The sequence below is a fragment of the Eucyclogobius newberryi genome, unplaced genomic scaffold, assembly GCF_026437365.1.
Source record: "Eucyclogobius newberryi isolate DKJ021-1_F unplaced genomic scaffold, fEucNew1.0.hap1 SCAF_13, whole genome shotgun sequence".
Taxonomy (NCBI): Eukaryota; Metazoa; Chordata; class Actinopteri; order Gobiiformes; family Gobiidae; genus Eucyclogobius; species Eucyclogobius newberryi.
Window position 1 is genome coordinate 9161637 of NW_027315757.1, and position 25436 is coordinate 9187072.

At 38.7% G+C, this 25436-nt stretch overlaps 1 protein-coding gene across 12 annotated transcripts in view; it reads left to right on the plus strand.

The window, feature by feature from the left end:
* cacna1aa (calcium channel, voltage-dependent, P/Q type, alpha 1A subunit, a) overlaps nt 1-25436 on the plus strand; it is a 130762-nt gene that overhangs the window by 44567 nt on the left and 60759 nt on the right. For 11 of the 12 annotated variants that reach the window (XM_072442477.1, XM_072442485.1, XM_072442487.1 and 8 more), the window contains exons 4-21: nt 1456-1547; nt 3450-3602; nt 4458-4645; nt 7838-7941; nt 8589-8704; nt 14166-14210; nt 14296-14376; nt 15192-15398; nt 16482-16594; nt 16689-16801; nt 17525-17656; nt 17744-17816; nt 18869-18986; nt 19140-19207; nt 19611-19717; nt 20912-20962; nt 23658-23829; nt 24682-25079. In XM_072442477.1, the coding sequence (XP_072298578.1) occupies nt 1456-1547; nt 3450-3602; nt 4458-4645; nt 7838-7941; nt 8589-8704; nt 14166-14210; nt 14296-14376; nt 15192-15398; nt 16482-16594; nt 16689-16801; nt 17525-17656; nt 17744-17816; nt 18869-18986; nt 19140-19207; nt 19611-19717; nt 20912-20962; nt 23658-23829; nt 24682-25079 (2331 nt within the window). The remainder of the gene's footprint in view (nt 1-1455; nt 1548-3449; nt 3603-4457; nt 4646-7837; nt 7942-8588; nt 8705-14165; nt 14211-14295; nt 14377-15191; nt 15399-16481; nt 16595-16688; nt 16802-17524; nt 17657-17743; nt 17817-18868; nt 18987-19139; nt 19208-19610; nt 19718-20911; nt 20963-23657; nt 23830-24681; nt 25080-25436) is intronic. The other variant, XM_072442488.1, reaches the window with a different exon arrangement.

Below are 25436 nucleotides of genomic sequence, written 5' to 3' on the forward strand. Positions count from 1 at the left end.
CCTTATGTAAATCCTCTAAGAGCCGAGCGATCGATGTGGCTGACAAGTGAACCAGAGGAGCCGTGTTTCAGGACAAGAGGAGGACATAATCGTACGGCCGGAGGGGACGGGGATTCTTACAGCCGAACGCGTTTCAAGCGGCGGAACGGCTGTTTTAGAAGTCCACCGGTCAAACCATTATTTCTGCTGTACACTGACACCTTTTAAATCCATTATCATAAAGGCGTCTTGATTGATTACATTATTTTTGGGCGTTTGGATTTAATAATCCTCCTTTTGTTGTGTTTTAGACCATGATCAAAGTATAACTCCTTAGTAAACTCGTTACAAGGTGTTAATAAGCACTAGTTATGTATTTACAAGCATGTATAAGTCATTTACAAGCATTTATTACTTGTTTATTGAGTAAGCATTGTATTAATGCTCTTACAATCATTTTGTACATGATTTAGTAACATTTATATGGTATATAAGCCATTTATCAATGCTAGTAAATGTCTTAAAAGTGCTTTAAAAAAGAAGAAAAAAAAGAGAAAACAAGCAAATTTGTGCTTATATTAGTTTACTCATTTAAAGTTGTTGCCCTCATTTTACTTACTCATTAAATTGTGTCAAAACTTCATAAAAACTTAACCAGGTTCAAACACATGACTTATTTAAGAAGATAATTACAACAGGATTTTTTTGTGTATGTTTTTATTTATTTTTGAAAACATCTGTGGAAATGTCTCTTTAAATTGACATATTTCATTTCATGTCGTGACCAATAATTCAACTTTAAACCTTCTTTTTTACTGTAGAAATGCTTTTCTTTCTCTAACAATGCTCTGACAAGACTCGTTTGTCAAGGTGACGGACAATAAATATATCGGTGCTTTATTTTATATAACACAAAAAGATCTGAGCGTTAGAGGGTCAAACTATAGATTCTAACTATTGTGTTTCATCCGGCTTTGTATTTGTTGTTGCACAGATAGTTTTTCAAAGATAGTGAACATTTAGAAAAGGTTTAATTGGATTCTGTGGCTCAAGAGTAATCGTGTCTACGGCATAAAGCAGCTTCAATAGTATTGTACATTGTGATATTTGATGTAGCAGTACATCGCAATTATTATTGTGTTATAGGTTTAAAAAAAGTACTTTGTTATCGGACACGAAAGCAAGATGTGTTGGATATCGGTGTCGAATAAAAAAAAATGTATATTGGACTATTTTATTGTTGAACAGTCACAAAATTATATTGAATTAGATTTTTTTTCATGTGAGCTTCACTAAAAAAAAATACAAAATCATGGTTTATGTTGTTTCCGCTGCCATTTACCCTTTTGCCTGTAACAAAACAATTTCAACATAAGTTTGTACGATTTCTTTTTTTTTTTTTTTTACATCGCAATATAACAATTTTGCGTGATTGTTATTGATGACCAAGTGTAATTGTGTAATTGTGTAATGCAGGATCCTGTCGACGGTGGGCTCGGAGTTCGACTTGAGGACTCTGAGGGCGGTGCGCGTGCTCAGGCCGCTCAAACTTGTCTCTGGTATTCCAAGTGAGTGAACTCTTTTAAACAACTTTCACACACAATTACAACAAATACAGAAATGGCAAAAAATGTGGAATGTACCGTAAATTGGTTGCAAAAAAATCTCATTGATTAACTGTCACCAGGTGTTTTTTTAAACCACACACAAAAATTGAAAATGTATGTGCCTAAACAATACAACTCCAAGCAGACGGTGTCTTAAATATTATTATTAAACTTTGTGCATTTTTTGTTGGTTTTATGTGGATTGCCTGAGTTTTAGCATAGATATTAAGCATAAACATCCACCTTTTGACTTTGTAGCTTCAACATGCAGCATATTGAGTATTGTTATGATATTTTACATTCCCCTAATAAGTGCTATGTTCTAAATATGATGATAATTACATTTAATATGTTGTCGTTTTCACCTACCACCTATTCCCACCCTCATCCATTCGAGTGACACGTACAGGTTCTAAAATGTTACTGTAGCTATTTAATTTTCAAAAAATAAAAGCACATAAATAAAAATCTGCTGCTTACCACAATGAAATATCACTATGAAGAGGCGGGGCTTATCAGTTCTGCAATTTTAACCAGGAAGTCAATCAATCTGTTTCTATAACTGAGCCGTTTTAGATTAATATTGCTATTTACAACATTTTCTTATGACATAGTTCAATACTAAAAAGTACCTTAAAAAAGCACAATATGTCTCCTTTAAACATTACAAGAAAATGACAATACTTACACTTTACAACGCATGAATTAGCTACAAAATTTGCATATTGAAAATTGTGCAAGCTGGTTTTGTATTGAGACCATTTGCATGATGTGCCAGGGAGCAGGTTGGCGTGGACACTTGGTCACAATGGCAGGAGCGCTCCTCCACCACACCGCTGAAGAGCCTCACTCATCATATAAACAGTCCCATAACACATAAACACATAAAGTATAAATATGTCAGAATAGGTTGTGTTCACGTGACAATACAATATTCTAGGGTCGGTGCAGGTCAGAGGTCCATGGTTGAGTTTACTTTACTAATTTAACTGCAAAAATGCAAAGGTCTCGACTTGGCAAGTTGGTCAACATAACATACAAAGACATTAAAAACGATATACACAGTGTTTAGCTGGTGGTGCAGTGGTTAAGAGCGGTGCACTACGGCGTTGTGGGTTCACTTCCTGCTCTTGACATGTGCCTACTGTCTATACCCACTCTCGACCTTTCAGGTTTTACATTTGTGGATTTTGGACTTTGGTGCATTTTGATTTTCTTTTTTAAATTTTTTAAACACTCTTAATAGAAGAACTCTTATAAACAAAAACTCCTATAGACAAAACCTCTCTTTTCCTAATAAGGAATGGAGGGGAAAAATAAATAAAGATAAAAATAAAATATAATATAAAATAAAAACAGCTTAGCATAAGACAAGATAATACTAATAACAATAACAATGGCAAAATAAACACTCCATTTTCATCAGTTACATGCACATGAATGTGACACCATTGCATGTGATTATTAGTTATTAGTTATGTGTTATTAGTTACATGTTAGTAATTGAAGTTATTATGGTAGAAGATTTTAAAATGTACTTAGGATAATGCCAATTCACCAAGAAGCCTGACAGCCAAGAAAAATAGGTCTTGAGGGCCACATTTGGTCAGTGGTTTGGACACTTCTGCTTGAATCTGTAAAGTTCTGGTGCAACTTCTTGTCTCTTATTGCTTTGCCTGGAATTTCCCATTGTAGGCCATTTAACTTCATCTTACATTTATTCAATTACAGACATTTTAAGACATATCACCCACACGAAAAGTCATATTTAATTTCTCAGAACGACCCAGAATGTGGACGGAAGCCTGTCATTCTAATATAGTAATATGTTGATGATTGACACGTGCATGTTGTGTGCTGCAGGCTTACAGGTGGTGCTCAAATCCATCATGAAGGCCATGATTCCCCTGCTGCAGATCGGCCTGCTGCTGTTCTTTGCCATCCTCATGTTCGCCATCATCGGCCTGGAGTTCTACATGGGCAAGTTCCACACCACCTGCTTCGACAATCAAACAGGTACGGTCCTTTTACACCGCGGAGCTTTTCATCATTCAGACAGACACACTTAGCTCTCTGATGTGTGGAGGATACGGCAATGCTGAGTTATTAAAGAAGACATATTTTTGCTGGTGCTACGTAAAAAATCACAAGCGTAGACCATTATTTTACACACAAGAAACGCGATGATAGAACAGGGAGGGATGCGCCGATCCGCATTTTCAGTTCTGTACCCATTTGATACCTGAAAACAACCACTGCCTGTTACATTGTTTCCCCTTCAAAACACAGGGTGACAAAATAGATCATATTGTGTTGTATAACTTTTATTGATCCTGCAAGTAACGTTCAAGCATTTATAAGACATTCAGCTTGTAAATAGTCTTGTACATTCAAGATAAGATAAGATAATCCTTTATTGTCCACACATGGGGAAATTAAAGGCCCAACCAGGGATGAACTGATATCATGGAACCAATACCCAATTTACATATCGAAGCAGTATCGGAGAAGTAACCGGAGTGGTATTGGAGCGGTATCGGAGCGGTATTGGAGAAGTATCGGAAAAGTATCGGAGTGCTATCGGAGCTGTATCGGAGTGGTATCGGTGCATCCCTAAGGTTCACTGACTTCAAATGTTTTTCCTTTTAGCCAGGTTTACACTACTTTTATTTTATTTGTGTGCACAGAAATCAGGGCTGAATTACTTTGACAAAACATAAAATTACAACGCTACTGTGTGAAAAGAATTACATGCTAACATTAAATAATAAATATATATATATATATATATATATATATATATATATATATATATATATATTGACTGTTATCTAGCCTAATGAATATGAACATCCCCTGCCTTGTCTCCAGCTGAGATCCGAGAGGAGTACCCGTGTGGGACCGAGGCCCCGTCGCGCCTCTGTCCGGAGGGCACCACATGCAGGAAGTACTGGCTGGGACCAAACTATGGCATCACACAGTTTGACAACATCCTGTTCGCCATCCTCACTGTCTTCCAGTGCATCACCATGGAGGGCTGGACCGACCTGCTCTACTATGTACGCACAAATCTCTTTCTAATACTTCTGTGGTTAATGCAAGAAACTACGTCTGATAATGAGTCGTGGTTGTTTTGACTGGGTCCGAATACCCACACTATTCCCTACAATTTCCCACAATGCACCTTGAAAAGTAGTGTCCAGCAACGGTCACTAGACTAGCAGACGGATGTGTTGTTAAAGCAAAGCACTGTTGACTCGATAATATGAACAAAACACTTAAATAAACCGTTACATTGCAAGCGTTAACAGCGTTAACAGCGTTAGCAGCGTTAGCAGCGTTAGCAGTGTTAGCAGCGTTAGCAGCTAAAAAGTTGAATAATCCAGTCCGTGCGTCATGTGAGATCCATTTTAACCAGAGTTTTGCTTTGACTTTTTTCCAGTTGGAGGAGAAAATAGTGAGCTGTCTGATTGTGTCTGTGATTGAGTGCACTATAGTCTGCTAAAGAGTGCAGGACTATGTAGGGGACGAAGGGTTAGGGACTAGTGTGGACATTTGGACACAGCCTTTATTAGTTGTGGTTGTGGTTAGTGGTTGTAGTTGAGGTAGCAGTAGGCTAGTAGTAATGTGGTAGTTGTGTGGTAGGCTTTGGAGTAAGAGCATGCTAATTATTTTTATTAGTGTGAGAGTACTAGGCTATTTGCATAATTAATAGTGCTTGTAGAAGTAATCAGAGCCACCACCACTTAATAATACTTAATATATACAAAAATAGATGAACAACATATTTACAATGATAGCTGTCAACTGCTAATATGCTGACACACCGACATTTAAACTTCATTCTTCCAATGCTAGTGTGCTAACCATTAAATGTTATCCTTCAAGCGCTAACAATTGTGGTATTTCAAATGCTAACTAGGGATCTCAAGATTATTCAGTTAATCGATAATCATGATTATTCAGGTCACAATATAATCAAAAATAGTGATACTCACGACCATCTTTGAAGCAAATTGAGTATTTTTGTTCAATATACAGCCAATGTTTTTATTTTATTTAGCTGTCTTTGTCACATTTAACTTTATTTTGTCATTCAGAAAGTGACATTTTGTAAAGCTGGTCACACACGTGAGTAAATATAACATGTTAGACCACAGGAATGAAATAATTTTAAAAATGCTAACATTAAACTTCCTCCTTCGTATGCTAACATACTAAGAGTTAAACTTGATCGCGTTGTGCCCCTCTCCTCCTTCTTCCGCCTGTCCCTTCTTCCCGAAGCTGCTCTATATTTAAAAAGGCCTGTTCAGCCTGAGTTATTCTTGCAGCTGCTTGGGAAGAGCTTGATAAAAGTTTAATGTTAAAAAAACAGAAAAAAATACAGTCAGCAGCACTGCATTGGGTTCAGTGTGGCATTACTGATTCTTTTGGAGGATAGAAAGGTTAGACTTGAAGAAGATCAATAGCTAGTGTCAAGTATAATAGAGCTTGGGATTGTCTTCACATCTCAGGGGATTTTCAGTTAGCATAATGTTAAACCAATAGAGGTTTTATGATGCTGAATACTAAACGAAAAGACTAATGCATCTCAATGGATGTTTTGCACATCTGGTCGTAAACGTACTGACGTTCATTCCCAAGCTCTACAAAGCAGAGATATGAACTTGAACTTATTAAGAAAGCCTCTTTTGTATACAGTTGATAGATAGATGTACTTTCAGTGCTAAATTTTACAGAAACAAACTGGAACATGTCCTCCTTTTGACACCAGGGCCATTTACAAAAATCATACAAATTACAAAACATACAAACTGTTTGAAATTTGGTCTAAAGACTTGAATGGACTTGAAACTCAAAGCTGACTTAGACCTTGACTTGGCCTTGTTGGTCATTGACTTGAGCCGTGAGGCCAATGTCTTGGCACTTACACCAGATTTATACCTCATATGGGCGGGGTTTGGCACATATTTTGAGTGTTTTTTTTTGCGGGCTGCCTGTTACACCAACGACAGGGTACAGCTGTGTATTTGACCAACGCAGCACGCAATAACACAGATAACTACTTGTCTAATGGCCCGAAAACTGCTGAAAAAGACTTATCCAGTGTCCAGGAAATATAGACTTATTTCCACAGTCCTTCTGCGGACCAGAGCGTGCGGTGCTCTGAGGTCAGTGTAACGCACCCGCCTCGCATTAGGTGTACACCCGCCGTCACTCTAGACTTGCAAACAAGGACTTGGTCCCACGTCTGTAATTTCAGATTTAAAAAAAATAAAAAAATTGAATTAGTCTAATCTGAATGAAATGGGAATACATTATGGATATTATTTAATCTACAGTACACAAAGAATCATAAAACATTACTAATAAATGATAAATATACAGTATATCTATTGGCGATGTATATATTCTGCCTCTACAATTATTTTTTTTATATGATCAAGATTTTAAATGGCCTATGACGCAAAGCATTGTGATGTGGTTTATACTAAACCAAAAAGGCCAACCGAAGCGTATTATCTTTGCAGCCAAACCTCAATGAGTGTTAGAGACAGGAGAGCAAGATGGTGGGGCTAAGCAGTCTGTTATACATTATTTACTGAGAGGAGGAAAATACAGCCGCACTTATGCATTTCCTTATTGAGATGACTTACTTATGGCTAATTCATGTTAGCGTTGCCATTGCACGACGACTACCATCTTAATGCATCACTTTCTACACTGACAAACCATCTGACAGTGCTAAGTTTAACACAATTTCAAAACTGGTAGGTAAAAGGTAAAGTGCATTTGTGTACTTGATCTTTTTATTTACTATACGTGGAGATAGTCATAAGGTTAAACTTTTTTCTCCAAATCTAGTTGGAAGCATGAAAAGTCGGTTTAGCTTTTGTGCGTTTTGCTAATTACATTCAAGTAGCACTGTGTAATATTGTGAATCTCAATGGGATCATGTTCCTCCATTCCATTACTCCAAAAAAGGTGTTTCACCCTCAAGTCAACATCAAGGACCCGTATTAAAGATGTTTACAGGGCTGTTCAATCATGGGAAATGTCTTGTTATTATTATTTAGATCATTTATATTAGTTAATAAAATTCATATGTCATGCTTTTTGGAAGAATAGAACAAGTGCCTATATATGTCACAATAACTGAATTGAAATCAGATCAGGTAAATGCCTACTCGCTTTAGGTCGAGTTTGTGTTATCTCCTGTTTACCTGTGATTCCTTTGTTCTCCACACCAGAGCAACGATGCCTCAGGGAGCGCATGGAACTGGATGTACTTCATCCCCCTCATCATCATTGGCTCCTTCTTCATGCTCAACCTGGTGCTGGGTGTCCTGTCAGGGTAGGTGTTTGATGACAATTGTATAATAATGAGAGAAGAAAGTTTAAGATAAGATAAGATACTTTTATGATTAACAAAATACAACGGGACTTTTCACAATTTTATGATATTATGACGTTCCAGTCTTAAAGGACACATTAAGGACACACATAATTTACATTTGCAGCTCTGGTTTTAGAAGTTAAAAATAAGTATACATATCATACAATACATTTTAGTTAGAAAATTCCCTCTTCAGTTCTTCGAGCTCCATCTACTGACTGCAGAGTGAATTACATAGGGGAGACAAACCTAGCAAGCCCCCGACTATGCTAATGCTAACGTAAGCATGCTGTTATTACGAACATGATTTTGAAATGTTCAGAACGAGTCTGGGGAAGATTTATAGATTTAAAAATAGATTACATAGGGGAGACAAACCTAGCAAGCCCCCGACTATGCTAATGCTAACGTAAGCATGCTGTTATTACGAACATGATTTTGAAATGTTCAGAACGAGTCTGGGGAAGATTTATAGATTTAAAAATAGAGTGTTTTTTTAAGGCTAAGTAGGCGTGGTCCCAAAGTATGTTTCTGATGTCTCTTTGTCTTTTAAAGATTACACATGCATACACCTTGATTACATGGATTTGCAATTGTCTTTGTAGGGAGTTTGCCAAAGAGAGAGAGCGCGTGGAGAACCGCAGTGAGTTCCTGAAGCTCCGCAGACAGCAGCAGATCGAGAGGGAGCTCAACGGTTACTTGGAGTGGATCTGTAAAGCCGGTATGTACCTGCCACAGACGAGCGCCACAAAGCTACAGCTAGCATCCACTCGCTGCCACGTTGGCAAGTTTATTTGTAGAGCACATTTCATACACAAGGCAATTCAAAGTGCTTCACAGCAGGAAAAATGCATTCAAATCACAAAGAAATTACAGAAACAGAAATACAATAAAATTAACTAAATTCAAAATTATCAATCCAACTGATTTTCTAAACTAATAAAATCACAAACAAAAGAGAAGAGTGCAAAGAAAAAAATCCTTTCAGTCATATGCGCAGCTAAACAAAACTGTTTTTAGCTTAGATTTGAACGTTGTCAGAGTAGAAGCCAGTCTCACATCTTCAGGAAGACTGTTCCAGATTTTAGCTGCATAAAACTGAAACGCAGATTCCCCATGTTTTGTCCTGACTCTGGGCACCAGCAAGAGGCCGGTCCCTGAGGTCCTCAGAGTCCGAGATGGTTCATATGGCACTAACATATCCAAGATGTACTTTGGTGCTAGGCCATGGAGAGACTTGTACACAAGCAGAGCTGCTTTAAAGTCTATTCTCTGAGCCACAGGGAGCCAGTGCAGAGACCTGAGAACAGGACTAATGTGATCATACTTCCTGGTTCTAGTCAGGACCCGGGCAGCAGCGTTCTGGATGTACTGCAGCTGTTTTACAACTCGTTTGGAGAGGCCAGTGAGCAGGCCGTTACAGTAGTCTAATCTACTGGAGACAAACGCATGGATAAGTCTCTCTAAATCTGGTTTTGACACTATATTTTTGATTTTGGCAATGTTTTTTAGATGGTAAAAAACTGCTGATGTTATTGATTTGACGTGGCTATTAAAGTTCAAGTCTGAGTCCATTATTACCCCCAGATTTCTAATTTGGTTTGTAGGTTTTAGAGCGAGACTCTGGAGGTGACCGCTAACACTTTCTCTTTGTTTCTGTGGGCCAAAAACGATTATTTCAGTCTTGTCTGAGTTCAGCTGGAGAAAGTTGTTTTGCATCCACAAACTGATCTGTTGGATGCAGTGACAGAGTGAATCTACTGGTCCATAGTCACCTGCCGATAGTGAAACATAGATCTGAGTGTCGTCTGCATAATTGTGATAGGACACATTTTCACTGCGTATCAACTGACCCAACGGCAGCATGTAGAGGTTGAACAGAAGGGGACCCAGGACTGACCCTTGGGGCACTCCACAGGTCAGGGTCATGTGGTCTGAGACACAGCTACCAATTTCAACAAAGTACTTCCTGTCTTCCAGATAGGACCTTAACCAGTTTAGGGCAGTGCCAGTGATGCCCACCCAGTCCTCTAGTCTCTGTAAGAGGATCCCATGATCGACAGTGTCAAAAGCAGCACTCAGATCTAACAGAATTAAGACTGAGGCTTTGCCCGTGTCAGTGTTCAGGCGGATGTCATTTGTCACCTTGACAAGAGCAGTCTCAGTGCTGTGATGAGGTCTAAAACCTGACTGAAAAACATCAAATGAGTTGTTTATTAAGAGGAAATCTGTGAGCTGTTGGTAAACAACCTTTTCAAGGACTTTGCCCAAAAATGGCAGATTAGAGATGGGCAGGTAATGACAGTACTGCGGCATCAAGACTGCTCTTCTTTAGGAGAGGCTTTATGACCGCAGTTTTCAAAGACATTGGGAATGTTCCAGATTGAAGCGACATGTTAACTATGTGAGTGAATGGTGCTAACAAACTGTTCAGCACAGACTTTAGAAATCTGGTGGGTAACACATCAAGGCAGCATGTAGATGAACTCAGACTGGTGATGATCTCATGGACAGTTTTGTCAGTTACTGGTGCAAAGTGAGTTAGCTCTAAGTGTCTTGGTGGTTTTAGGGTATTTTTTTGCATTGTGGGATTTATAGCATTTTTAATGCCCTGAACTTTGTCATTAAAGAATAATGCAAACTCATTACACTTGGATGTGGAAATGAGTTCTAACGGCAGCTGAGCTGGAGGGTTTGTTAATCTGTTTACTGTGGCAAACAGGACACGCGAGTTGTTACTGCAGCTTCCAATTATTTCAGAAAAATATCTTTCCCTAGTTCTACATAAGATTAGGTTGTACATGTTCAGCTTTTCTTTGTAAATCTCTTTTTGAACCTGGAGCTTTGACTTGCGCCATTTCCGTTCGGCCCTGTGGCACTCCCTTTTCTGTGCCCTGACCGAATCATCATTTCTCCACGGCGCCTTCTGCTTATTTTTAACCATTTTAGCCTTTATAGGGGCGATGGTGTCCAGAACATTCAAAACACTAGATGTAACAGAGTTCAACAAATCATTTACATTAGAACATGAGACATTTTCAAAGTTTATCATTTCCATAAACAGTGCACCTGTGCCATCACTTATGTGTCTCCTCAGAACAACTGCAGGACCAACCGGAGGTTGGGGAGAAACAGACAGGTCAAAGAAGACACAGAAATGATCAGACAGAGCAACATCGATCACATTAACATTTGAAATATTTACCCCCTTTGTAATTATGAGATCTAGAGTGTGTCCTTTGCTGTGGGTGGGGCCTCTCACATGCTGAGTAAGACTGAAGGTTTCAAGGACAGCATCAAGCTCTTTAGCGTTTCTGTCACAAATATTATCAACATGCACGTTGAAATCACCTGTAATGACCAAACCATCAAAGTCTGTGCATATGACTGAAAGCATCTCAGTAAAATCATCAATAAAACTTTGGCAGTGCTGGGGAGGCTTGTATAAAACAATGAAGAGAATGGATGGAGACCGTTTTAGCTCCATTTTAAAGGATACATACTCAAATGATGAAAACACCCCAAAAGTCAACCTGCGGGTAATTATTTCATCTCTAAAGACAGCACAGACTCCACCCCCTTTTTTGTTTTCTCGTGTTTCAGATTCAAACTTAAAGTTGGGTGGAGCAGATTCTATCAGAACTACATTTCCTGTGTTTTTGTCAAGCCATGTTTCAGTTAAAAACATAAAATCAAGATTATAAGAAGAAATAAAATTATTAATTAAGAGAGATTTGTTACATAAGGATCTGACATTTAGCACAGCAAGTTTCAGACTAGTTTCAGTGGGACTGGGCTTTATCTTTTCACAGGGAATATGAATCACATTTCTCAGATTGGGCCTGACTCGCATTTTGTTTTTCCATCTGTGTGATGATGTGACTACAGAAATAGCACTAGGGGGGGCTCTTTTTACATAGGGCCCCGGGTTGGTTTGATTTTTAATGTGACAATAAGTCCCGGCAACGCTGAGACCCAGTGCATCCTAGCTATGGGAGATACCAGGTAAAAGGCGAGGTTGGATGGGTGGTGGGGCTTTTGTAGCCAAGGAGAGTTTGGGACCAGGTGAGAGGCGAGGGGGGATGGGTGGTGGGGCTTTTGTTGGTGTAGTCGGCATAGCCCTTGCTATATTGGGCGTGAGTGGAGCACACACATGCCCTGGTGTTACTGGTGCCTGATTTGATCAGACTTTCAAAATGGCTGGGAAGGCCCATGGGTGAGAGTGGAGATGAGAAGGAGAATGATGAATCTTTAGTGGGAGTAGATGTTGCAGGGGGAACCCAGGGCTGGTGTGAAGGCAGGGGCGATGACAGGGATGTTGTTGGGCTTGTCACAGATGGGTCCAAGGCCTTTGAAGATTGTTCCTTTGCTGGAGGCGGTGGAGGTGAATGTGGAGCAGCTGGAGCTGAATCCTTTGCTGGTGGTGGTGGAGCAGCTGCTGATGAATCCTTTGGTGGAGGCTGAGGTTGTGGTGCTTTTGATGTTGAAACATTGGCTCGGTCTCTGGCTGAGGGAGCAGGAATTCTTCTCTCATTCCTCTCTTCTCTAACTATCTGCTCAGGACCCTGTCCAGGCCCAGTCCAATGCCTCAGAGCGTGGAGCAGGTTCTCTGTCAGCACCCTCACTCCACCTCTGCATAGGTGGGGGCCATTTCTCTTAAACAGGTCCTCTCGTTTCCAGAATAGATAGAAGTTCTCAATGTAGTGTAGTCATCTCGGGGAACACTCTTTGGACAGCCATGTGTTCAGCTGAAGAAGCCGGCTAAACTTGTTTATCCTCCTGTCGATGTTTGGAAGAGGTCCACTTATGAAAGTTTTGATTTCCATTTTATCAAGCACGTCAAATAACTTCAAGAAGTCTTTTTTCAAAACTTCAGTCTGTTCCCGCCGCATGTCCACTGCACCCACGTGCACAATCAGCTGTTTAGCTCCTCCATGCTTAGCCATAATATTTGGAAGGAGTGACGTTATCTCAGAAACAGTGGCGCTTGGAAAAGAATGTGTGTTTATCTTTTCATGTGTCACGTGACTTATCGCGCCGTCCCCAACTAAAACAATCTTGACCTTGGCTCCTGGCACAGATCCTCCTCGCTGTATTTTGGTCACGTCATCTTTCCTTTTTTCATTTAATTCCATCTCTGAAAGTGGTAAAAATCTGTTGGTGAGCTGTATTTTAGGTGACTTCACGTTATCTTTGTATCGTTTAGGCTTTGCTCCAAGTTTGTTCCAAGAAACAGCCTGGTCTTTTTGGTTTTTAGACAGTTTTGGAAACGACACAGAGTCACTGCGGTTTAGGTTGAAAGTAGCAGTTTTTCTTGTAAAAAGTGTGCTCTTCTTACCGTCGGTTGACACAGGAATGGTATCGTTCACAGTTTTTCTTCCTATTGCAGCGGTCAAGCATGTTTGAATGTTCAAGATGGTAGGAAAAATGACCTCAAAGATGAAATAATGCAAGGTTGATTTTGATGACGCGACGCCCACATTAGTGAAGGAAACCCATTATATCAGCAGGCTAAAGCTGTCAGAGGCTAATCTAACCTTGTGTAGCCATTAGCTAATGGGGATGAAAAGATATTACAATCTCACAGTACAATATTATCACAATATTCATTTCACAGTACGATAATATAATAATACAATGTTACCATATTGTGAAGAGTGTAATAAAATTGTAGATTTGACACTTTACTCTTTTAAAATGCCTTGACAAGACTTATTATATTAAGTTGTTTAGCTGTTGCTGTAACGAAACAATGTATTAAAGACAAGTTATTGTAAGTCTTTTAACAATATCAACATTTAGAAAATATATTTTTGTCTATCTTAATATATATTTATCTTAATATCATGAATATAATTTATATTAAGAAATGCACATTTCTGTTGGATTGACATAATTTTGTGTGAATATCATTATCGGGATACTCCGTAGATACAATATCACAACATCACAACATTTTGGTTATTGTCACATTCCCATTAGCTAATGTCAGATCATTTTTGTGAAGAAATACAACAACAAAAAACAAATCTGGACTTTGTTTTAGTGATAAAATAATGTTACGTAAGTATTAAAAGGACGTGATTGCATAGTGTGGATAAAGACTACAAGTTTAATTCCCTGGGTTATGCTCTAAGATAGCTTCTCCTGCGTTGACATAATCTTTCTCTTCTGTTTTGCAGAGGAGGTCCTTTTGGCTGATGATGGGAACGACGCTGCGTACGATGGTAAAACTGCTCTTTAGAAACACACTGCATTAATTGTATGTTGTAATAAATGAATTAAACTTTTGAACGTCTATGCTTACTTCAGGGTCCCGCCGGAGAGCCACCAAGAACCACAAGAGCAAAGCCGAGCTGCTGAACCCTGAGGAAGCGGAGGCGGACCTCGTGGGTAAGACGCAACTGTACTTTTGGAATAGAACCTTATCCTTTATCCTGGCTTTTTAGTCATCTTTGCATTGTTGTCATTTGACTGACAATGAAAGAATTATTTTTTGCACCACCTCTTCTTCTACTTTCCATGTAAATGATTCAAATAGGTGTTGCTGCTCCTGTGACTTAGCATTATACAGCGACACACAGATGATCTTTTGTATAAGGTTACCTGAATTATCTTCTTGGTACTTGGTTCTTTAATACTGATGTTACTAATTACTTACATGGTTTTGTCACCTCCATGGAGATGAATACGTTTTAAAATGCCTTACTGTGGAACATTCCAGGCCAAGCAATAATGCTCCATGGGGACAAGAAGAATACATAGAGTGTCATAAAGAGCTAACAGTTTATATTTAATATCCCTTTTTTGACTTATAAGATACATTTAAAAAATGCTTTTAAAAACATTCACAATCAGCTTTAAAGAGGCTGTACCCAAATCAGTTTTTTCCCAGCACAGATGTAATGTAAAAGCAACTCTACCGTTCAGAATATGTATTTATATAATCATTTATTTCAGGGACTGTGTATTAATAAACATTTCTGTAAATATACCAGAATTAGCCTCATCATGGTGAATAAAGTGGATGCTTAGAATGCATTACATAAGTGAGCAGTAAATTTAGACTGCTGTAAACAGTTTAAAATGATCTAGTTGTGCTTTTCATGTTTTCGACACCGTAAAAGTCAGGTACCGCACCTTTAAAAACTTCTTGAACCACAGTTCCTGACATCCCTGCTCATGTTTACCTGTTTTTTACCTTGCAGGTTCTCCGTTTGCCCGTGCCAGCCTGAAGAGCTCCAAACTGGAAGGCTCGGACTTCAAAAGGCGAGAGAGGCGGCTGCGGTTCCTCATTCGTCGCGTTGTAAAGACCCAGACCTTCTATTGGACCGTGCTGTGCCTGGTGGGCCTGAACACCATGTGTGTAGCTGTGGTCCACTACGACCAGCCGGAGCCCCTGTCCGATTTCCTCTGTGAGTATGTGGGAGGGGGAGCGCCTCCTCAAGGCTATAAGCACATTAGGAGTAGAAATATTTAAGGAATTGAGTGTTTAAAAAGGCTGTAGCAAAATTAGCTTGGTCCCAGCACAGATATGTAAGCTCTAAGGGTCAAAATGAGGCCGCTGAGTGCGTTCTGCATATAATTATAGACCTTTATTCGTTTTTTCTAGGATTCGATACCAGTAAAATAATCCAAGACCGATTGTTGATCACAGATTAGATGGCGATACCGTGTTCCACAAAGTACCACGGTCTGTCACAGTGGTGGTAAAAGTGCTCACTGCTAAAAATAACGCAAAACACAGAAATAATCCATCCATCCATTTTCTACCGCTTGTTCCCTTTTGGGGTCGCGGGTGACTGGAGCCTATCCCAGTGATTTCGGGCCTTAGGCGGGGTACATCCTGGACAGTGGCCAACTTGTCGCAGACAAAAATAATCACTTTTACAAATTTGACATCAGTATACAGTAATGTTTGAATATCGAGCCTCACTTGAAATGCCTTGAATTCAGAATATTAATCTGAATTTGAATATTTTTTATTAAATAAGATTGAATTGCTTTTCTTGTGTACAATACTTCACTGGTTTCAAGACATTTCTGACTTGAAAAAGAAAAAACAAAACAAAAACAATGGGGTAAAACATTTCTCATCCCAGTGGCAAACAAATTGGATTAAAATAGAAATGAATGCAATAAAACATATATATTGAAACTAATTATATAATTTAAGAAAAAGTAAACCTTCTGACATTAAAATAAACATCCTAAATTCAAGTAATCATATTTCTGCTATTTTCTACTTTTACTCCTGTACTTTTTGTTTTTGTTATGTTGTTGCTCTGTTTTGTTGTGAGAAAAACCTCAAGTGATTAAAATTGATCAAATCCAGAAAGATAATCTGAATTGAAGTTATTTAAGCAAGGCTAGCTATTAAACATAAAATAAGATTGAACCAATCATGTTTTGTTCTCTTCTAATGATTCCTATTTGCTGGCTCTATTATACTCTATACCTTGCCTCTAACCTCCCTCTGTGCTTGTTCCCACTCTTAGATTATGCTGAATTCCTCTTCCTGGGGATCTTCTTGACTGAGATGATGGTAAAGATGTATGGTCTGGGGAAGCAGGCCTACCTCAACTCCTCCTTCAACTGCTTCGACTGCATAGTGAGTCCCAAACACACAAGCCAGAAAATGATAACTGAATATGTCACCAATTAAATCAAGGAGAGCATTAACCTCGCTGTTCTCCTCACACCAGGTGATCTCGGGCAGTATATTCGAGGTTCTCTGGTCCATGATCCAGCCGGGCACGTCCTTCGGCATCAGCGTGCTGCGAGCTCTCAGGTTATTGAGGATCTTCAAAGTCACCAAGTGAGTTTAGCTTTTAGATATGGTCTGGAGGAGGACATTTGGAACAGAACACATGACATTTCCTGTAATCTGGGGTATTTTTTAATTTTTTTAATCATATATTATTATTGCACTTCTCTCTAAGATTCAAATTGGGCCTGACATTCAGACTTTATTTGGAAATTGAAATTTTGATACATTTTTTTGGACCAACGGGACTTTTTATTTCTTTATGTTTTAATTTTAATTTAAATTTTTAATTGCAATTATTTTTTATTTAATGCCATGATTTTGTTTGTATTTATATTTAGTTGATGTCAATTTCTGTTATTTTTTAAATTTACACTCTGATTGTTTTGTTTATTAATTTATTTATTTTTTGCAGTTTTCCATGCTAATTTGCGCTACTAAATCTACAGATATATTAGTTCATCAGCTGTTTGAGTTTGTAGTTCTATGTATAAGTGTTGGATTGACCAAAGAAAAGACTGTTTTCAGAATGTTATAGTATTATTTTATATTATTATGATATGAAGTACCTGAAAAAAGGCATGACATTTCTCCTTTAATTTACAATATTATGTTTCAGGCCTGGATCTCTAAACATCTATTTTATTAATACAGTATAGCGCTCCAAATAATAACACCTTTTACAAACATGTAAACTATAATTCTATGAAATGATGTATTTAGCCATTGAACATATACCCGTCAGTACAAGTTCCACCTGCCCTTGTGTTTCAGATACTGGGCGTCTCTGAGAAACCTGGTGGTGTCTCTTCTCAACTCCATGAAGTCCATCATCAGCTTGCTCTTCTTGCTCTTCCTCTTCATCGTGGTCTTTGCCCTGCTGGGAATGCAGCTCTTTGGAGGACAGTCAGTGCAAACTTAAATATATATATGGACATGCACTACTTTCAGGACCTGTTGTCCTCACCCTAACTCGCTTTTCTCTACTTTTAGATTTAATTTTGAAAGTGGCACTCCTCCGACAAACTTTGATACCTTCCCCGCAGCAATAATGACCGTTTTCCAGGTGAGCAGAGGGACTTTTACACCAGCAGGGCTTTTAACTCTGCTTTTTGGGGGCGTAGAATCAAAATAGCCTAAGTGACTTTTGATTGATTCCTGCATGTTTGAGTAATCCTGTATTGTACTTCAGCTTCGACTCCAGCGCTGCTCCTGCCTACCCCTTATCTCCACCCACATCCCATTCCAAAAATGAAGTCAAAAACAAACAAACACATAAATGACAATCTGCTGCTTGTTACGGTGAAAGGCCACAATCAGGCTGATCAGTTTTATGGTGTTCAACAGGAAGTTAACAGACCCATCTCTGTAATCCAGCTGTTTAAGATCAACATTGCGGTTTAAGATAAGCAAAATGTATAATGATCATCTACCGTAAAATTCTGACTATTGTGCGCACCTGAATGTAAGCCGCATCAAAAAAAATCTGCATCAAAGAAAAAAAATGTCTTACAGATATAGGCCGTACCCTCTCTGTAAATATGAGTCAGATTGTAATAAAACTGTGTGTTTGTTGTGTCTGCCTTCCTCCACGTCTGGCTCTGCTTCTGCGCTTCCACCGAAGTCTCCTTCTTCAGTGTGTCAAACTCTTGCGCTTCCTGCTAGAACGCCCCTAGAGGCCGTTAGCCCGTAAATATTTATAATCTAGCTGCATCGTTGTTTAGGCCGAAGTTCAAAGTGTTTGAAAAAAGTAACGGCTTATAGTCCAAATTTGTATAGTATTATGGTATGAAGTACCTGAAAAAAGGCACATTATTCCTTTCATCTACAATACTATGTTCTTCTGGTCTAATCGCTCATTTTTTATTCTCGAATTGCTGTTGTGTGATAACAGAATATTTGCGAATAACAGCACTAGAAACATTTTTTAAAAATTAAACAGTAAACAGTAACTTACATGTGTTATTGTTTTTCATCTTCTCTATGGAAAATCTTTGCTTTTATCACAATTATTTTAGACAAGTCTCTTCAAAGTCTACCCTTTTATGTATTTACCAGTATGTTTCTTAAGCAATATTGAATCAAAATGAACTAATACAACTTATGTGTGTGTGTTAGATCCTGACCGGTGAGGACTGGAACATGGTGATGTACGACGGCATCCAGTCTCAGGGAGGCGTCAACAAGGGCATGGCCTTCTCTATCTTCTTCATTGTTCTCACACTTTTTGGCAACTGTATCCTTTTTGCACCCAAAATTACACTAGTATACCACAGAGAATAATACTTGAAGTACAATATACTCACAATAATAACCTTGCAATGTGATGTTCAGACGTATAGCCGCTCACTGTGTACATTTCCGCTTGTTTTCCTATGAGCATGCTCAGACACGCTGCTGAATGTATTCTTGGCCATCGCTGTGGACAATTTGGCCAATGCACAGGAGCTGACAAAGGTGAACTATGGGCAATTCTACACACTATTTAAAAGTGCACTGTGTAACCTTTCCACTGGAGGGTCAGGATGCATGTTTTTGAGCAAGAAGAACATCGTTTAAAGGACACATATTATGCAGAATTGTCTTTTTTGAGCATGTTATACCGTTGTTCCTTCATCAAAACTTTACCTGGAGTTGTATTTAGCTTCAATTATGCGTGTCTCAATATTGTTTATAATGTCTTTTCCTGAGCCTCACAAAAACACTGCATTTCAAGTTTCCCAGTTTTGTGACGTCATAAGTAGAGTTGTGAGATCTCCTGTGCTCTTTTTAAATCTGTAAATCATCACCATCGCCATTGGGGCCAAGCTGGACTGGATTGTTGTCTAATATTTGCTGATGTTGTGGTTTTTTTGTGCAGGACGAGCAGGAGGAGGAGGAGGCGGCCACACAGAAAATGGCTCTGCAAAAGGCTAAAGAAGTGGCTGAAGTTAGTCCACTGTCTGCTGCCAACCTCTCCATCGCAGCGTAAGTTCAGCATGTTCACATTCCATTTATCTCTTTTGAATTGATTAAATGTGTTAAGATTTTGTTTTGTAATTATCGTCAGTTGGATTTTTTGATTTTTTGAGTAGCACTTTTTCCAATCTTTCTAATGAATTTAAGAGCCCCTTCTGAATTGTCACTCACAATTGTGAAATGTTGCTGTAGCCATGTGTGTCTCGTTTCAGCAAATGCATTTATGATATTTGCCCTTATTGTTCCATACGTATGTAATTGTGTTACATTGCGTCAATGTATTGCCTTTGGAGGAGAACAGAATGTTAAAATTTTAAATGCTAAAATCTATTTTGCTGTTTGATTGAGTGTTTTCAAATCCCCTCTAATTTCTCCATCTTAAACATATCTACCTACTTACTAATCTACTAGTTAATTTGTATTCAAAAATATCTTCAATAACACTTAATGATAACTACACATTTCTTATATACATGTTATGTCGCTTTCCCCTTAACAAAAACATACCTGGAGTTGTATTTTCCTTCATTCACACGTTTATTAGGTCTTCGCAAATCTCTCACAAATCACTCTGTTTCAATTTCCCCCCGATTGTTGCATCAAAGGTAAAAATGCAGACTTCTCCACAATCTTAAAGTCCATAAACCATCTTGCTACGGTCAAATTGTGTTAGCGATGAATGCAAGGCTCTACTAGCGCAGCAATCACGTTGCCTAAGGGCTTCATTTATTTAGTTCCCATTGTTGAAGCTCCAAGGCCTAATTATCTCACTAGAAGATGTCGTTTTTAAAGTATTTTTTTCTTCTATGTTTCTCTCAAATATAGGCATTATTTAAAGAAAGAAAATGTGAAATATTGAATCCCAAGATGATCAAAAGCACATTTAAAAGCCCTCAAGATGCATAATATGTCCACTTAGAATGCGACTACACCGAAATGCAGAAATTAAAGTGGGTTTGAAAACTGTCTAACGTCACTGTAATTTAGTAGTAATGCGACGTTTCATATGTACAGGATTTGTATTCAGTTTGTTTGTCCGAGTCTACGATGTTCAGCCGTGTCTGTTTGTCTCAAGGGTTACATTCCAATATATCCTTTGAAAACTTCCACGTAAACGTTTCGGGCTGGACCCCCGGAGCCCGTTTTGGAATGAAATCCTTTGTGTTGTGTTCCGCCTCACTCACTAGCTGTTTCCCTCCTCAGCAACAAAGTACACAGTGAATGTCACAACGCCTCAGACCCCTTTCTGGACTGGTATTTATTGATTTGTTTCTTCATTTTTCAATCCCTTTGTTGACCTACTTTCTTTGCTTTCCTTCTGGTTAAGATACTTTGTTTTCCTCGTACATATGTTTTGACCTTTTGTATTATTTCCTGGCTTTCTTTAGCTTTTATTCTGATTTGTGTTGGCTTTTTAATTTATTTTCAAACTAAACTCGTTTTTCTGTTGCTGCACCTGGCAGTATGGCTGTTGCTTTTACCGTGGTGGACCTAATGAGTGTACAAAGATTAGACAAACCAGAAGATTGTTAGTGAATTGGAGGGAAACGGGGTACAAAATGATAAATCTACACAAGCAAGATACTTAATCTTATCTATATGTTATGTTTTTCTATTCTATTTCATGTTCTCACCCTGCAGTTTTGGCCTACACCGATCAGGAATAACAGAGGTTAATTATTGCACATGTTGAAGTGGGAGATGTATCAACCAAAAAAAAGGATATTATTACAATTGTCGTTCTGGAGATATGCAAAATTAGTAGTATTGAGTGTATAGTAGAAACTGATTGGAATCTAAAATAAAAGAAACTCGATTTGCAATCCATTAAAATGCATTAAACAGGCATATAAGATGATATTTTTGCCCTTTTGTAGTAAACTCTTGTCCATTCCGTGTTTTGTGCAATACCTGAACCTCAGCCAAGACATTTATAGCCCAATTTTAATGACATAATAGCGAATTAACTTTGGCATTGGGGATAGTAGAATAAATATCTATATATTCATTTTTGGTATTATTTTAGTTAATTGCTGGGATTTGCCAGTGGCCCAAGCCAAGAACAGTTGTGAATTGAAATTATGTACGCTTATAATTAAGTTAAGAATATTCCTCTTGACTTCTTAATTAGAGTAGAATAGAATAGAATAAACAAAAAAAAATGCACCTATAATGATTTGCATGTAGCGATAGTGTCTTTGAGTCACTGATTAGTTGAGTTTTATGCATTTTTCTTTGTTAAGACTTGACTTTTACATAGGTATGATCACAATATGATCAGTGAATAAAAGTGCTTCCAGAAATAACAACAATTTGAGGACTTTTCACAATACACAAGATAGAATATTTAGTTTGGATTTGCTGTGTCAGAAGTGGCTACTAGTGAGTTGCATTTACTCAGTGCAGGCCATTTATTGTCAGCAGGTAAACTCTAATCGAAACCGTGATGCTGCTTTCCAGCTGTCCTCGAAACTCAGACCTCAGAGTGAAGTTTCTCCAAGATTCTGTGCTTCAATTGTCAAGTCAGAGAAACAGTGAACAGTACATTACAGTTTATGAACTTTAATGATTCATACTAGTAATAAATAACAGGACAGTACTCAAACTAGCCAAAATATGGATCATCATCTAATGTAACTTTTCACTTTTGTTGTCAAAATTAGCTGCTCAATGCAGACGTTAGCAACAAAAGCATAATAGCTAATTTATAACAGTAGGTTCAAGGACAATAGAGAGCAACTAAAGGGAAAATACTATATATATTTTAACTGGAGCAGCCATGTTATATTTTAAGACTATGAAGAACTCGGGTTCTGAAATGTTGCCCGAGTTTCTAAGTAGGAATTCTGAGATCTGAGATTGTTCAAGTATGAATTTACAAGTCGGAACTCAGAAAAGAACTGTAACGCAGCATAAAGCATCATAACTTAGGCAGTGGATCTTACTGTTATACCTGAGAGGTGCACATGACTCTAGAATATTATTTGCTTCTGATTTTTCTTCCATTCTACCATCCTGCATGGTTTGCCAAAGCTCAACTTGGCTCAAGTTAAACTTTGGCGAGCTATGGATCCAACCAGCACTTCCTGGTTGAGAAGGTACAGTAAAAATATTTTGTGCCTCCGACGTGTCCGTGTCCCGGCTATTTTTCTGTACCTTTTCAGTGTTTGTTTTCCACATAGAGGTGCAAAAATGCGTTTGTGGTGCTTTTGAGATTTCATGGTTTGCTCTGGGTAAATTTGCTACACAATGTGATCGAAGCCAATGTGTTTTTTTTCCCCATAATCACTGGCACAGTTACGGTAAAGCTAACAACAGCTAGCATGCTAACAGCGCAACACTCTATAATCAGATGCACACAGCGGTCTCATTTTGACCATAAGAAATGCTTTTAAATATATATATATCTGTACTGGAGCGAAACAGATTTGACTAAACATCGGGTACAGCTCCTTTAAGATTTAAGATTGAGATATTTTCATTCAGACACAAATGATAATAAATGCTAAGCTCTTTTCTTAGTCACTCACTTCTTAGTCAGGACACAACTGCACTGTTTCCACTGCTTGGAGCTGGAAAATAACCGCTTATAAGGCTGCACATTATATCGTAATCAAATTGAAATCTTAATGTGAGTTGGAGCAATTATCAAATCGCAATGGTTGCAGTTATTTAGGTAATAGAATTGGAAGTCTTTTTATAGAAACTCTTGTAGCAGCTGTAGTTTAGACCTTTATCAATTCATATTTCATTCTTCTCCTGGAGTTATTTACAATGTGCTACTTAGATACTTAGAATATCACATTTTATAGCAAATTTAAACAGAAACAAAATCGCATGACATCTCAACAAATCTACATACATATGATTGCAATTGTTAAGAGTCTCACATTGTTTTTTTTTCCCAAATAGTTCTTCATTTTCTTTTCCGTCTTACCTGTTTCAACAGCAAAGAGCAGCAGAAGAACCACATCCCCAAAGGGGTCAATAAGTCTGTGTGGGAGCAGCGCACCAAGGAGCTGAGGAAGCAGACCCTGGTGTCCAGTCGAGAGGCCCTGTACAACGACATCGACCATGACGACCGCTGGAAGGCAAGCGAAGGGAGGGAGGAGCAGAACAATGTAAAGGACCAAGCAAAACCCAATGCCCTGAGGCTTGTGCTACTCGTGTACACAAGAGACGGCAACGCTGAATGAGCATAGGCTTAGAGTCCCATGCATAATGACTGGTGGTTTCCAATACTGGATACTAGAGTGATGCATGAAGTCAGATGTCGGATCATTGTAAAAGATTCACAAATCACTGCAGAAAATGAACAGAATATCAAATTTGAGTGGTTGCAAGAAGGTACAATTATTTTGGAAGTACAATGTCCAAATAATGTGCGAAATTAACTTGGTAAACCCCCTTCTACACGAAATAATAGTACTTTCAGTCTCATTGTTCTGATAAGGCTAAAGTTTATTTTAAACCTGTACTTATACTGGTTTTAGTATTGATTAGTATCTGATTTTTTATTACTGTACAACTTATCTATCTCTGTGAGACTAGAGCTACCAGGCCAAAGTTACAGGTCAGATCTGTGAAGAAGCCCTCTTGCAGTAAAACAAAAAGTAGGTTTTTCAGCAGTAAAAACACCTGTATTTGAATAAACCTAAGATGTATGTTATACTGCTACTCTTTACAGGCAAAGCTACAGCATAAATATGGGGACAAGCAGGTGGCAGTATTGTACACAGTGAGCCTTTAGAAAACAAATAAATGATGTCGCAAAATTTTAACTAACTGCAAATCCAAAACGCGTCAGAAAAGGTTTTTGCCCAGCCTTTTGATGAAGCCTTTTATTGTCCTGATAACGTATTTCACAATAATGGCATCATAACCAGTATTTGGAACCACTATCATAGCTAAATCACTATTATTTGTGGTGAAAATGTACCATCTTTAGGGTTATGCCACTGCACTTCCCACAGGTCAACTTCGCCAAGCAGGTGCGCCCGGACATGAAAACCCACCTGGATCGCCCCCTGGTGGTGGACCCGAGAGAGAACCGCAACAACAACACCAACAAAACCACCCCTTACAATGCCGACTGCTACAGCCAGCCTCCTCCGGCCAACGAGCTCCAGAGGCTCCAAGAACAGCCAGGAGAGGGAGGCTCCGGAGCGGCCGCTAACCCAGCCAGAGCCCACCTGGAGCGGGGAGAGTCCACGGAGAGCCGGCGCAGTCGCAAGGCCGATCTGCACCATCACACGTCACACGCTCGCCTGGACTCTACGGCGGTGCCCGGGTCTGAGGAGCGGCCCTCCAGGAGACACCACCACACACGCAGCGGCAGCAGAGGAGGCCAGTCCGAGCACAGGAAGTCCAGGTGAGTTTAACAAAAAGCATCACTCAGTCAATCACACGTATTTGTATTGCACAATTCATACAAAAGGCAATTCAAAGTACACTACAATAAAGAAAAACATAAAGAATCACACATAAATAATACAATTAATTTCAAGAGTAAAGTGCAGATTGTTAAAAAGAACAGTTTTGAGCCTAGAGCATGTTAAATAAGGAACGGGAACTACATAACCATGATCCTTTGCTCCGTTTCAGTGCAGCCAACATGAAAGAAATGTTTGTTTTGAAGAAAAAAAATGTCTATTCTTAACTTGTAAAGTTATGGTACACTGTATTAAATCCTCATCCTTTGACCCATTCTTCAAAGCCACTGTCAGGA